This window comes from Mesoplodon bidens, assembly GCF_964165515.1.
Source record: "Mesoplodon bidens genome assembly, chromosome: 18".
NCBI lineage: Eukaryota > Metazoa > Chordata > Mammalia > Artiodactyla > Ziphiidae > Mesoplodon > Mesoplodon bidens.
Genome location: NC_138175.1, coordinates 15,358,695 through 15,373,674, shown reverse-complemented (window position 1 = coordinate 15,373,674; position 14,980 = coordinate 15,358,695). Strand labels below are relative to the sequence as shown.

At 35.8% G+C, this 14,980-nt stretch overlaps 1 protein-coding gene across 2 annotated transcripts in view; it reads left to right on the top strand.

Annotated features, from left to right (window-relative positions):
- Positions 1 to 14,980, top strand: part of AP1G1 (adaptor related protein complex 1 subunit gamma 1) — a gene marked incomplete at its 5' end in the record, with an annotated part of 80,566 nt that overhangs the window by 30,994 nt on the left and 34,592 nt on the right. For both annotated transcript variants that reach the window (XM_081216146.1, XM_081216145.1), the window contains one exon: positions 10,130 to 10,254. In XM_081216146.1, the coding sequence (XP_081072272.1) occupies positions 10,130 to 10,254 (125 nt within the window). The remainder of the gene's footprint in view (positions 1 to 10,129; positions 10,255 to 14,980) is intronic.

The window sequence follows — 14,980 nt, the reverse complement described above, 5'->3', positions numbered from 1 at the left end:
GTCTTAGGCGGAGAGTGTTCACACTCAAGGAAAGTACTAAAAAAAAAGATTTCTGAGTGGGAATAGGAGTCATCATTTTAAGGCCCTCATTCTGTTTGAATAAGGGAATAAGGGAATTCAAACATTCCCTCTGAATAAGTCATGGCCCTATCGATATCAGTAATTTGGTACCCTACCCATTGGAATTGGCTTTATAATGTACCCATAAAAAGGTTCCTATCAAGATTCTCTCTTCTGCATGTATGAATCACAGTGTCATTTTCATTCAATTATGTGTAAAAACTGCCAGCCTTTAATTGCATTTTATTTGTTAGATGTGCACTGTTCATTATGATAGCCACTAGCTGTGTAGCCACTGGTCTTTGGAAATGTGGCTAGTTCAACTGAGGTGAATGTTAAAGGAAAATAAATTTTGGGTGGGTACTTGATGCAGTTATTGGAAAACTTTTAAATATGTTTTAAAACTTGAGTATGTGAATCTTTTATCAATTGTAAGTTTCATGAAATCTAAATACAGTTCACATATTTCTGATGGATATGTAGTGTACAAATTAAGATGTGCTGTAAGTGTAAAATACATACTGTATTTAGAAGCCTTAGTACAAAAGAAAGATGTAAAATAGCTAACTAATAATTTATATGCTGATTATATGTTGAAATGATATTTTAGATATATTGGGCTGAATAAAATATATTATTAAAGCTAATTTCACCTGTTTCTTTTTCTTTTTTACTGCAGTATCTAACATGATACTGTACAACAGAAATTAAATATAAGCCAGATGTATAATTTAAAAATTTCTAGTAACCATATTTTAAAAGTCTTATTTAAATTTTACAATCAAACCCATGAGGTAGGTAGTATCCTCATAGTACAGATGAGGAAACTGAAATTTAGAGTTTAAGTGACTTAAGTGACTCAACCTTGTATAACTCTAAAACCTATTCATTCTTTGTGTTGAGTTTAAATCTATAAATAGCTATTTGCATTAAGTTAATTAATTATTTTAGCCCTGCCTTGCAGTAAAAAGGATTTGAGATGGCATATGTTACCAGCATCTATTTAAAAGGGAAAAAGAATAGTAGAAGGTAAGAGTTAGGAGAAGGAAGAATTCAGAACACAAGGCCTGTGTAGTTGCTCTTGGGGAGGCAGCTCAGGCAAGAAAATAAAGATTCAGTTATGTGGTTATTATTACTAGAATTTAAGAGCACAGCTGCGGGAACCAGACTGCCTTGACGTGAATTGGCTTTGTTACTTTGCTGTCTGTGTGGTTTTGAGCAAGAACCTTATTAACCTTTCTTGTTTCCTCATATGTAAAATGGGGATATTCGTAATACTACTTTATAGGGTTATTCTAAAGGTTAATTAAATTAATAAATGTTAAATATTTATGGTTTGTTCTTAAAAAACTATCAGACATTACCAATTTTACCATTTCCTAAGGGACAGCAAACAAAATTTAGGAAAAGCACTGAATTCTAAAAGGGATGTTCTTTCTTGGGTCTTTTACTTAGGGCTGTTTTAGTAATGTAAGAGACAATATCCTCAACATTTTTACAACAAAAGCAATGATAGATTTCCTGTAGGGTGTGTAACCTTTCACGTGCCTGGCTTAAACACAACCCAGAAATAAAGTTGAATATCTGAAGAAGTGGGTAGATTGCAGGAGTAGAAAATGGTGGCTCAGGGCCCAAATTCTTCACAGATGTATTTTGTTTGTCCTGCACAGTACTTAAAATTGTTTTGAGTTTGCTGTCTACGTATAAAAATCAAAGAACTTCTCATGGAAGTCTGGATTTCTAGTTTCTCTGAGAAAGAGGATTTGGCAACACTGGATCCACATTTTCACATGGTAGTAGTAGGCTGGGAACCTTCACCAGGCTGGGCATGCGTTCTGTTTCTCCCCAGTTCCATCCTGGCCTGCTGTACCCAATTACCTGTCTGCAATAGTCTTCCTCTCCATCAATAAAGTATAGTATAGCATTTCACTTCCTTAGGTTCTCTAAAGTTTTACAGTATTCTCCATAAGGTCTTACACATCTTTGGTGAAGCTTATTGCTAGGTTCCTTGGAGCTCTTGTTCCTATTGGAAATAGCATTCTTTAAATTTTTTAATAATTATGTTATAGGTATATAGAAATATAATTGATTTTTGTCTATTTATCTGCCTAGCAACATTACTTAGTCCTAAGAGTCCCTGTGGACTCTATTGTTTCCATATGGTCAGCAATACTGTCTGCAAATGATGGCAGTTCCCTTCCTTTTCCATCCTTAAACATTTTCTTATTTCCTTACTATACTGTACATGTAGAACAATATTGAAAAGAAGGGGTGATAGTAGGCATCCTTGCCTTGAGCACACTTAAGCTCAGATTGTGGTCTCCAAATACCCTTTTATTCTAAAAGGGTCAGGCCCATTAGAAAGATGGCTGATCCCAAATCTGGGGCAGGAAATGTACAAAATAAGCTCGGACTGTTGTACTGTACCAGAAGTCAAGAAAAACTACAGAGGTCATTTTAAAAGGATATGGTAGCCACAAGAGGAGGCTGTCATGCCTCAAAATGAGAAAGTTTGAGCTTTTAATAAAAGTAATAATTGTAGTTGAAACATACCAAGTAAGTTTATATCAATGAGTTCATAATAATTTTAAAATTTTTTGAAAACTTCATTGGTCATCTTTGGAGGATACTAGGGAACTGACTCATTATTTTGAAAACTGATAAATAAATGGAAAGAAACAAACATTTATCCTGCCTTTCCTTACCAGTAGTTCCTTATAAAGGAATTATTGCTAAGTTCCTTCTGAAGGAACTATTGGTGATCCAATGGTATATATAGAGGAATTGCTCCTTAGAGGAATAAGCCAGCTAATGAAGAAGGAATGGAAGAATTAGGATATTACCATTTTGCAACCCCTGATGATCATCGGTGCTGCTAATGTCACAGGAGAGACAACCACCAGAAATAATTATATACCTCCTGATGAAAGTTCATACCACCACCTGTGAATTATATTTGCTAAATCAAAACAAAAGAAAAACTGATAAACCTGAATCTGATCAAGCCTCCGTGTCTGTTTAAAAAGAGACGTTTTGGGGCTTCCCTGGTGGCTCAGTGGTTGAGAGTCCGCCTGCCGATGCAGGGGACATGGGTTCGTGCCCCGGTCTGGGAAGATCCCACATGCTGTGGAGCAGCTGGGCCCGTGAGCCATGGCCGCTGAGCCCGCGCATCCGGAGCCTGTGCTCCGCAACGGGAGAGGCCACAACAGTGAGAGGCCCGCGTACCGCAAAAAAAAAAAAAAAAAAAAAAAAAAGTTTTATAAGTGTTCATAGTAGTTTTGTTTCTGTTAGGAAAGCATTGGGAACAATCTGTATCTCCACAAAAAGAATAGGTAAGTTGGGCTTCCCTGGTGGTGCAGTGGTTAAGAATCCGCCTGCCAATGCAGGGGACATGGGTTTGAGCCCTGATCTGGGAAGATCCCACATGCCACGGAGCAGCTAAGCCTGTGTGCCACAACTACTGAGCCTGCACTCTAGAGCCCGTGAGCCACAACTACTGAGCCAGTGTAACACAACTGCTGAAGTCCACGTGCCTAGAGTCTGTGCTCCACAACAAGAGAAGCCACGGCAATGAGAAGCCTGCACACCGCAACGAAGAGTAGCCCCCGCTCACCACAACTAGAGGAAGCCCGTGTGCAGCTACGAAGACCCAACGCAGCCAAAAATAAAATAAATAAAATAAATAAATTAATTAAAAAAAATAATAGGTAAGTTGTAGTATATTCATATATGGGATACTCTATAGCAATGAATATGACTGAATTGGAGCTTCTTGTCTGGATGTGAGTAATGCTCAAATGATGTTGAGTGAAAAGAGCAGGAATACAGTATGATACTTTGTGTAAAGTTTAAAACATTCAAAAACAATTGTCTCTACATGTATAGCTAAGGACATATGACATGACAATGATCAACAGCAGTTTTGAGTTTTGGTCACTCCTGGGATAGAGAGAGGGAACAGATTGAGGCAGAATATTCAGAGGTATTCAGTTGAATTTGTAATATTAAATTCATTAAAATAAATAGGGTATAATGTTAAGATTTGATAAAGCTCGGTGGGTCAAATTTTTGAGTAAAATATTTCATAATAAATTTTCTCAAGAGAAAAAAAAATGGGATACAGTAGGAATGTTAATGTCAGAAGAATGAAAAAACAGGCTCTGGTCCATATAGATTTTATGTTGCCAAGCTACATAGTGGTAAAGCAGTTATAATCTTGTTCTTCAAAAATGTGTGTGTGTGTGTGTGAGAGTGTGTGTGTGTGTGTGTGTGTGTATAAACTAGAAAGTTATTTCTGAGTATTAAAATGAAATACAAGTAACTAAGACCTAACCAATCAGTTGCAGATCTGTTAATGTTTACAATATTGTAATTGCATCTCTTCATCAAGATGATTGTTCACATTATAAAGCTCAGTGTTAAATTAAAAGCAAATGTATATGTGCATTTGACCTTTTGGGAAATTGTTCTAAAAGCTAACAAAATGAGTGCAGCTTTTTCTAAAGGGCAACCAGATTAAATGCTGATAAAAGGCAATATTTGTACTTGCTTCAGAAAAATGTAACAAGGCCAGAAACTTGGTAAAGTTCTCCTATTAAAAATTGCTTTGAAATTCTAGGAAAATTGGAGCATTGAGTCATTTAGGAAAAGTATGTAAAAATTAAGTTGTTAGGCTTTCTCTCAAATCTACTCCATCAGAATATCCTGGGGGTGACCTATATATATATATATATATATATATATATATATATATATATATATATATATATATATAAATCTTAGAACCCTCCCAGGTGATTTTGATTAGTGATTTTTAAGGCACTGTGTTTGTTCTAAAGGAGGCTGATTACTTCAGTCCCTTAAGGCTTGTTGCTCATGGCTCTCTGGAATGCTTCTGCTGAGAAAATATTCTGAGAAAAATTCAAGGATCAGCTGGAGAGAATTAGGGACTATTTGCCTTGGAAGACATGGAGTGTAGGACAACTGTTAGGGCACTGTCTTCCATGATGTGGCTCAGTTACCTTAGTGATAAGGAAACTAGGCCCGGATTGTTGAAATAGCTCACTTAGGTCTCTTAGCTAGAACCAGGATAAGAGAGGCAAAGCTAACTGGTTTCTTTCTGTTCCACTAAGTGTTATGTAAAGAGATAGAAACTTTTCTCAGATGTTTTCTTAGTTTCTAACCTGAATTGGGTGGCCTTCCTACTTTGTTTTCACAGTAGCTTGTGCATGACTGTCACGGTATATATCTATCATATTTTATGATAAATGTTCAAATGCTGGTTTTATGTGTCCTTCTAACTGTGTATCAGTGAGAATGACTAGCACATTGGTTGGGACACAGCAGGAGCTTTCTAAATTAAAGGAAAACCACAGTGTCTCAAAACACTTGGAAAATAAATATAAAAAAATAAGTGAGCAGCAAAGAGTTACCACAGTCAACCCTTTGGGATGTAGGTGGGGGGAGAGGGAGAAGGTTGCTGTGGATAAGCAAGTATCAATATATTAAGAGCGGTTGTTAAGGAAGAAATTGTTAGTAGGTGAAGAATACAAAATAACTGTCAGCAGAAAAGAGCACAGCCCTTGTGGGGAATAGAGATAAGAAGGGAACATACTTCTTAACACGTTCCTACGGCATCACAGGTATGATAGAATAGCACAGTAATTGCTCATTATGAATTTAAGTTATCTTTAAAAGGTTGTTTCCATTTACTGAGTTATATTTTCATATGATTTTCTTAAATTTTTCAAAGGCTTTTTCATGAAATGATTCCAAGACTCAAATGCTTTTTTGCTATTTTTTGAAATATATGTTGCTTAACTTTGGAGGGGGAACAAATAATTTCAGTTGTTTTTTTCCTTTTTAATTATAATATTACTGTATTAACTTTTCTAACTACAAGTTAGATGTAAGTTCTCTTCATCCGGCAGTTTTTTCTCTCCCAGCCCAATATTATTTATCTTTGAAATAAATAATGACAGTTCATCGATGCAAAATTTAAAGGATACAAAAGGATATACGATGAAAACTCTGCTTTCTATCCTCTTCCAGTCACTTAGTTTCCCTCCTTATAGGCAGCTTGTGGTATTCATTTCTTGACTGTACTTCTAGAGACATTTTATACATCTCCAGGCAATGGACATATATATTCTCGCCTCTTCCAAAAATACATTGTAAAATACTGTATGCACTGTCCACTTATTAATCTGTCTTGAAGATTAACCCATACCAATATATAAAGAGCTTCCTTGTACTTATTTTTTTCCAACTTTATTGACATGCTCATGGTAGTAAATACAGCATAGTATTCTGTTATATGTGTGAGTCAATTTATTTAACTGATGTCTTATTAACGGACATTTACTTCCAATCTTACTGTTTAAAGTAATACTACAATGGAATAATATCCATTATTTTGCTCATGTGTGAATATAAATGCATTGTAAGTTCCTAAAAGTGGATTTGTTGAGTCAAAGGGTATGTGTGTTTGTAATTTAGATAGACCAAATCTTTCTTACTACATCTTGTGCCAGTTTATACTGCCATTACTAATGTCCTTGCACTGTTATGACAGTTTTTTATCTTTGCTAATATAATAGGTTAAAAAGTAGTATCTCAGTATGGTTTTGATTTGCATTTCTTTTGTAATAACTTCATTGAATCATATTTTGCATATCATATAACACACCCTTTTCAGGTGCACAGGTCAATGATGTTTTAGTAAATTTTCCTAGATGGGTTTGCATTTGTTTTATGAGAAGATTGAACTTCATTTTGTATGTTTGAATTATTTCTTAGTTTGAACTGTCTGTTCAAATTCTTTGACTTATTATATTCGTTGTTGGTCTTTTAAAAAATAAGTTTGTAGAATCCTGTTGTATAGGATTTCATGTCTGTGAAATGAGTTGCAAATATTTTTTCCAAGTTTGTCATTTGTCTTTTGACTTTTGCTCACAGAGTTTAGGGTAAAAGCAAAAGTTTTCTGTTACCTTGGTGGTGGACTGTTTATGGTGGATTTAAAGCCAGATTTGTGGGTTAGCAGTGTTTCACGTGGCAGTTTCAAGTAGCTTTAAGTGAGAAGGAGTAGTACTAGATGGAAGTTGAGGTTGTTGACTAAGGGGTGGATACATTTAATTGGTTACTATTTTTTTTTCTGTTCTGTAACTCATGTAAGTGTTGAGTTGTGTTTTTAGTGATCGCTGCTCAAAAGTGGATGCCCGGGCTTCCCTGGTGGTGCAGTGGTTGAGAGTCCACCTGCCGATGCAGGGGACACAGGTTCGTGCCCCGGTCTGGGAAGATCCCACATGCCACGGAGCGGCTTGGGCCCGTGAGCCATGGCCGCTGAGCCCGCGCATCCGGAGCCTGTGCTCCGCAACGGGAGAGGCCACAACAGTGAGAGGCCCACGTACAGCAAAAAAAAAAAAAAAAAAAAGTGGATGCCCTCTCCTCACATTTGCCCACATCCCATTGTATTCTCCTCCAATCATTTTCTTTTTCAACATTTGAAAACCTTGATAACACTTATAATGATGACACGTGGTACAGTCTGAGCTCTATTTGCTGGCCACTGTAAGTGTGAAGTGTGATCAGAGTTAATCCTTCACTGGAGTATGTATTTCAGAGGCCATTTCCAGTATATAATCTTGTATTTTCCCCTCAAATTTGTCACCTTCAAAAAAAAAACAGCAGGTCATTCTTAGAGCAAAGTCACTGTACCAACAGGAAATATTAAAAAAGAATTAATTTAGTATTTGTCCCTTTAATTTTAGTTTTTCTTTTGGCTATTTAGTTATTAGGTAAGTTTTAACAGCTGTCACAAAAAACAACAAATTGTACTCACCAGTCATCAGTGACTTCTGGTGTGCTTATCTTAAAACTTGGCCTTTAAAAATATGAAGTAATATTAATGCCTGAGTGTCCTTCTCATTAGTTCACCTTAAGAAAAAAAATTTGGATAGTTTGTGTAATGCTTGCTGTTTGCCTGAAGCATGATTCAGTAAGGATGATAAACATTTCAGTGATACCTGATTCTTAGAACATTTTCTTTTACTGCTAAAATATTTATTTATAGAATGATGAAATGTGAAGTTTTAAAAACCTTCAGTTTGAAAAAGAGAAAGATTTTTCTAATAACATTTTAACTTGTGATTTTCTCATTCACCTCAGCAGTAATTTTCCTGCTGACATTGTAAGAATGACTGTAAACATCTTCTATTTCAGAAGTTGTTTTTGAAATTTAAATTGAATGTGTAGACAGAAGGGAAGGGTTGTTAGATAATCTTTGTTGATCTCAGAGGCATTTCAGTTTTCCTTGGGATCCTGGTTATTCTCCCTTTGAGGTTTCTTTGACTTGCTCATGATGGTGTAGTCATCCCACAACCTTTAGGTATTTTTATTGTAGGTACATTGAGAGAGCAGTTTTTAAATAGCTCGAAACAGGTTTATTTGTAAACTCTTTTACATTTCTCAGTTTGACTTTCATACTTACAGGCAGATTCATATGGGAAGTAGTCTCATGTGATCTTACATTCCTGTCTACACCAGTCTGCATCTGAGCCTCTTTCCTTGGAATGCAGTGATTCTAAATGGGAGCATAGTTTGCAAAACCCCTCTTGAAGAGTCTAACTTGTGTATACCCTTTGTAAACCACTGCCCGAGAGGGAATGTTTGGCCTCTTCCATGTTAGTCAAGATGGAATGATAAAGTATATCAGAGTGACTGTGATGTTCAAGAAAGGCTAAGTAGAGGGGCAAACTGTTTAAATACAAGGACCCTTTTTTTAAAATTGAAGTATTGTTGATTTACAATATTGTCTCAGGTGTATAGCAAAGTGATTGAGTTTTATATATATATATATTTTTTTCAGATTATTTTCCATTATAAATTATTACAAGATATTGAATATAGTTTCCTGTGCTATACAGTAAATCCTTGTTCCTTATCTATTTTATGTGTAGTAGTTTGTATCTGTTAATTACTCGTAATTTATCCTTCTCCCTCTCTCCCCTTTGGTAACCATAAGTTTTCTACTTCCTGAGTCTGTTTCTGTGTTGTAAATAGATTCATTTGTATTATTTTTTAGATTCCACATATAAGTGATACCATAAAACGTTTGTCTTTCTCTGACTTACTTCACTTAATATGATAATCTCTAGGTCCATCCATGTTGCTGCAAATGGTCCTATTTCATTCTTTTTTATGACTAATATTCCATTATATGTATATATGTATATATACGTATATATTTTTATACACATACACACACACACCACATCTTAAACCAATCATCTGTTGATGGGCACTTGGCTTGTTTCCATGTCTTGGCTGTTGTAAATAACTACACGGATTCTTAAGCTCTGAGGATTGTGTAAAGAAGAATTATGTAAAGAAGAAATCATATAAAACATTTTAGGTTAATTCCATTACTGGGTTTTCCTCTGGCTTGTGTGTGTTTGTTTACTTCTATATTTGATTGCTAAAACCTCACCTCTCCATAGTACTTGGTTCAAGCCCTAAATGTAGCACTTTCCACATTATGTTAAAGTTAGTTATTGTCTATGTCTTCTTCAGTTGTACATTCCTGGTGTTTAGGACACTGTTTGACACTTTGGTATGTTTCCAGTTACTGAGTTTTTGATATTCACAATAGGAACCAGACATTAAATACACACATGAGCTTGGTGCTCGTTTAGTATAACCTGGGAATTAAATTAGGAATTAGGTTTATTAAAACTTTATGACAACACTTTAGTAGTTTGTATGAATATGTAGACCTCAGGTAAACTTCACAGATTATTTGGATGGCAAATCCCATAGGACCTTGACAAGATGATCGATTCCAGAACTTGATTATTATTATCAAGATACTGAACTATCTTTTAAACCTTTGCCTTTTATTTAGGTGGTTTGATGATACAGGTTATACCTATGTACTTTAGTTAACCATTGACTCTGGGTTAAAAACATTGCTTTCCTGATTATGGTAGCAATTTCTTAATTTTTTTCTTTTCCTTTTTTCTTTCTTTCTTTTTAAAAATTATTTATTTATTTATTTATTTTTTATTTGTAGTTGGAGTGCCTCAAGCTTATCGCCTCTCAAAAATTCACAGACAAACGCATTGGCTATTTAGGGGCAATGCTGCTGTTAGATGAAAGACAAGATGTCCATCTTCTCATGACCAACTGTATCAAGAAGTAAGTCTTAATTTCCTTCTTCCAATAACTACTTTGTACTTTTAGGTCTTTTTTATAATAAGACATCAAAAGCTTCTATTTATTGATTTTATATTTACTGTCTAGAATGTATTTGAGCTGCTTTTGGTTCTATAGCTTATATGTAAAGAGGCTAAGCAAAGGATTAAAACTTCTGTAGGGGATAATTTAACTAAATGAAGGTATTGCTGTACATCTTGAGTCATAGCAACTATTTAGCCATGAATAAGCATTTGGACTTTCATAGAATAGAAAGAGCATTGGTAAATCTGAGCTTTCTTATCATATATTTTTTTGAATACCATGAATAATGAAACATTGTGTTTATTAAATAATTACCAGTGTATGTTCTTAATAAATACCATTTAAAGGTAAAAAGAGAGGTCTTGCTTGTCAGCAGTCTAATCCCAGATTTCAGTTGCTGGGAATTATATTTAGCCCTGTGAATTTTTGTGTATAAGTCCTTTTTTCTCTAATGGGTGCTTTACTGATTTACTAGTCCAGTTATGTGTTTAACTTACAAAGTTAATGCTTGCCATTCTGGAGAAATTAGAGGACCTGTGAGTAGGGAATTAACAGTTCTTAGTATCTCTCCTTTTAAAAAAAAAAAAATTATTATTTATTTATTTATTTTTGGCTGCGTTGGGTCTTCGTTGCTGCACGCAGGCTTTCTCTAGTTGCAGTGAGTGGGGGCTACTCTTCGTTGCGGTGCACGGGCTTCTCATTGCAGTGGCTTCTCTTGTTGTGGAGCACGGGCTCTAGGCAAGCGGGCTCAGTAGTTGTGGCTCGCAGGCTCTGTAGTTGTGGCTCACGGGCTCTAGAGCACAGGCTCAGTAGTTGTGGCACATGGGCTTAGTTGCTCCGCGGCATGTGGGATCTTCCCTGACTAGGGCTCGAACCCGTGTCCCCTGCACTGGCAGGCAGATTCCCAATGACTGTGCCACCAGGGAATCCCCCTCAGTATCTCTCTTATAATAAATTTCTCTTAGAAAGTTATGGAAGTTTTAGGGTTTCCCTGGTGGCGCAGTGGTTTAGAGTCCGCTTGCCAGTGCTGGGGACATGGGTTTGAGCCCTGGTCCCGGAAGATCCCACATGCCGCGGAGCAACAAAGCCCGTGCACCACAACTACTGAGCTTGTGCTCTAGAGCCCGCGAGCCACAACTACTGAAGCCCCCGTGCCTAGAGCCCGTGCTCTGCAACTAGAGAAGCCACCGCAATGAGAAGCCCACACACTATAATGAAGAGTAGCCCCTGCTCGCCGCAACTAGAGAAAAAACCTGCGCACAGCAAAAAAGACCCAACGCAGCCAAAAATAAATAAATTAAATAAATAAATTTAAGAAAACAAAAAAGAAAGTTATGGAAGTTCTGATGGCCATATTGATTAAAGGTACTTTTTGGTTTGTTTTGATTTGGTTTTGGTTTGTCTATTGGTTTAATCTCCTTTTTTAGATTTCTTTTTCATTTATAGTATTTCTGTATTTGACAGAAAGTAGAATCAGAGGGATATAGGTGATCAATTTAAAGACACTGAACTCATATATTTTGCTGTGGTAAAAATTATAATTTAAAATTTCCCAATGGATAATGAAAAATTTCAAAATGAGAATTATGATTGCTTGTAAATATAGAGTGTGTCATGTAAATACATTGACTCTGTGACTTAATTTGGGAGAACCTTGTTCTTTTTGGCCTTGAAATAAATATTAATAATGAAAATACTAAGTTGACTCATTTATTCAACAAATATTTATTGTATACCTGTTGTATGCCAGGAGGTGTTATGAGCTTTGGGGATGGAGAATGAAAAAAATGGACAGAAATCCTTGGTGTCATGGAGGTTACATTTTAGATATTTAATGTGACTTTACACATTTATTCTGGACAGGCCTCTGAAAGTTTCTTTAATTTTTGTTCTTGCATGCTCTGTGCCCTTATTATTCAAGCCTTCAATCAATCATATGCTGATAATTTGGCAGTTCTGCCTAGCAGCAAGTTCATATTAGAGACTTAATACCAAACTCAAGTATAGGTTTGTAGCTTGATAAAAATGGAAGAATAGGCATACAGGCAAAGAAGGAATCTTTGTGTTTAATTTTCATGAGACCCAGTGAAGCCCCAAGTGAATTTAGGAGAGAGCTAATAATAGTTGGGAATTGATCTGGCACTTAAGTTTAAGCTCAGTTAAAGGACTTTGGATGATTCAGTGTTTTTTTTTTTTAATTTATTTTCTTTATTTTTTTGGCTGCGTCGGGTCTTAGTTGCGGCACATGGGGTCTTCGTTGAGGCATGTGGGATCTTTCATTGTGGTGCGGGATCTTCGTTGTGGCGTGTGGTCTTCTCTAGTTGTGGCGTATGGGTTTTCTCTTTCTTTCTCTCTCTAGTTGTGGCGCATGGGCTCCAGGGTGCCTGGGCTGTATAGTTTGCGGCACGTGGGCTCTCTCATTGAGGCACGCGAGCTCAGTAGTTGTGATGCATGGGCTTAGTTGCCCTGCGGCATGTGGGATCTTAGTCCCCCAACCAGGGATTGAACCTGCGTCCCCTGCATTGGAAGGCGGATTCTTTACCACGGGACCACGGGGAGTCCCCTGTGTGTGTTTTTTTTAATCTGTTAATGAATGGGTTTTTTTAATTTGTGAGGTTTTTTGCATTTTGATTATGGGGCATCCTATGTACCAGCAGTTTTTCTGTTTAATGATGAATGTTTACCTCATTGTTCATTGGCCTAGAAAAACTCTGACATTAATGATCTTGGAATTAAATCTTTAAAAATTAAATATAATACTTTCAGAGCTTGCATTATGCAAATATTCTTAATCATTGAAAAATGATTGAAGAGTCAACTAAATACTCTTGGAAACTAGGACACTAAATGGTAAAGCCATAGTTAAGTTAAACTTTATTTTATCAGTAATTTTTATCTTAAATATTCAAATTGGTAGACAATAGCAAACCTGACTGATTGACACTTTACCTTCTGTTTCCTTTCCTTTCTTTGTTCTTCAGGGAAGCCTAAAACCATTTATTAGTTCATTTAAAATTACCCCAAAAAATAAATAAATAAAAATAAAATGACCAATAATGAACCCATTACAATGTTAACAGAAATAAGTTTTTTGATGAAAAACTATTTTTCAGAACAAGAACAATTTCAGTGAGAAGAATGGCATTATTTTACAATTTTGTAAATCTCTTTAATATCTAACCTAATGGAAGCTAGAAGCTAGATGCTCATATTTGCTTCTGCATTCAGTTTCTTATGTTACGTTTTGATTAAGTTTATGAAGAAGATGTAGCCTTTCACAGATAATGTAGTTTAAAAAAGAAAGAGGACTTTAATAACCTTTCAGATTAACTATGGATAATGTTCTATGATAGTATATCAAAACTCCACAAGTGGTAGTTTCTTTAGGGTTAATTACAATGTGGAGTCTGAAACCGTATCAGTGAAGTTTGGTTCTTTGTTATATTAAAACCCATTGGTCTGTCTTACACTTTTGAATGAATCTTTTACTCTTGCATGCTTTTTAAACATCATGCTTAAGGCATTTGGAGAAAATTGGTTCACTGAGTTTTAAAGTATTGATAGACTGTCAGGTTCATGGTGGCAATACAAATATTCCAAAATTCTAATTTTCACTTCAAAGCTTAGATTTTATCATTGGCAACAAATATTGTCACTTGTTGCTCTTGAAGTGATAAGCTTACTTGGCTCTTCTTCAAGAAAATGTTTGGCAAATAATCACATCTTAATAATTATAGTTGTCAGTTATTTTTCAAATAAGAATGATGTTCATTTTAAAAGTAGCTAGTTTGTAGTTTAGCTTGCAAATGAAACAAATACACAAGTGCTTTTCTCTGAGATTGCCACTTTACTCCAGTATGCATCACAAGTACTTTATGCATACTTTCCATTTTGTCACACAGAATGTTAAAAAATGTGCACTCAAGAGTCAAGGTATATGGGAGTTCCCTGGGGGCCTAGTGGTTAGGATTCTGGGCTTTCACTGCAGTGGCCTGGGTTCAGTCCCTGATCAGGGAGCTGAGATCCTGCAAGCCATGTGGCGTGGCTTTAAAAAAAAAAAAAAAAAGAGTCAAGGTATAATAAAACTAATCATTTTTACTGCTTTGTCATGGGCAGTATTAAGTGAAACTCCCTCCCTACCTCCCTTCTTTCACTCTAAGTGTGTGGCAGTGTATTCAGTGACCACTATTATAGTTTGGTGCCTCTGCCCTGATTTGTGCTAACATTCCATAGTTTTTCCCCACCATTGCCTTTGCACTATCATGATGTGCGGGTGTCAATAAAGCTGACAAATAATGAGTTAGTATTGTGAAAATAGTTTGTATTTCGTGGACCCCCTGAAACAGTCTTGGAGACTTCCAGAGATTCTTTAATCACAGTTTGAGAACCACTGAGCTAAACGATTTTAAAATGCTCTTAAAGCTGGTGGAAGTAGCATAACTCAACATAATAATTCAGCTTCTGAATGGTAAGAGTTGGTTTTAATATATAAATGAGTTTACTGGTTCAAGCTTTTAATATTTCAGCTTTTCTGAAAGTATACTTCAAGCTGGTTTAGAAATAATTTTGTACAGTAATCAATGCCTGTTAGAAATAGAATATTTTGTATCTGTATCACTAGATACTGAGCCTCACTGTAAACATCTGGCTAAGTTTATGATGGTTTAATTGCCTATCTTTTTAG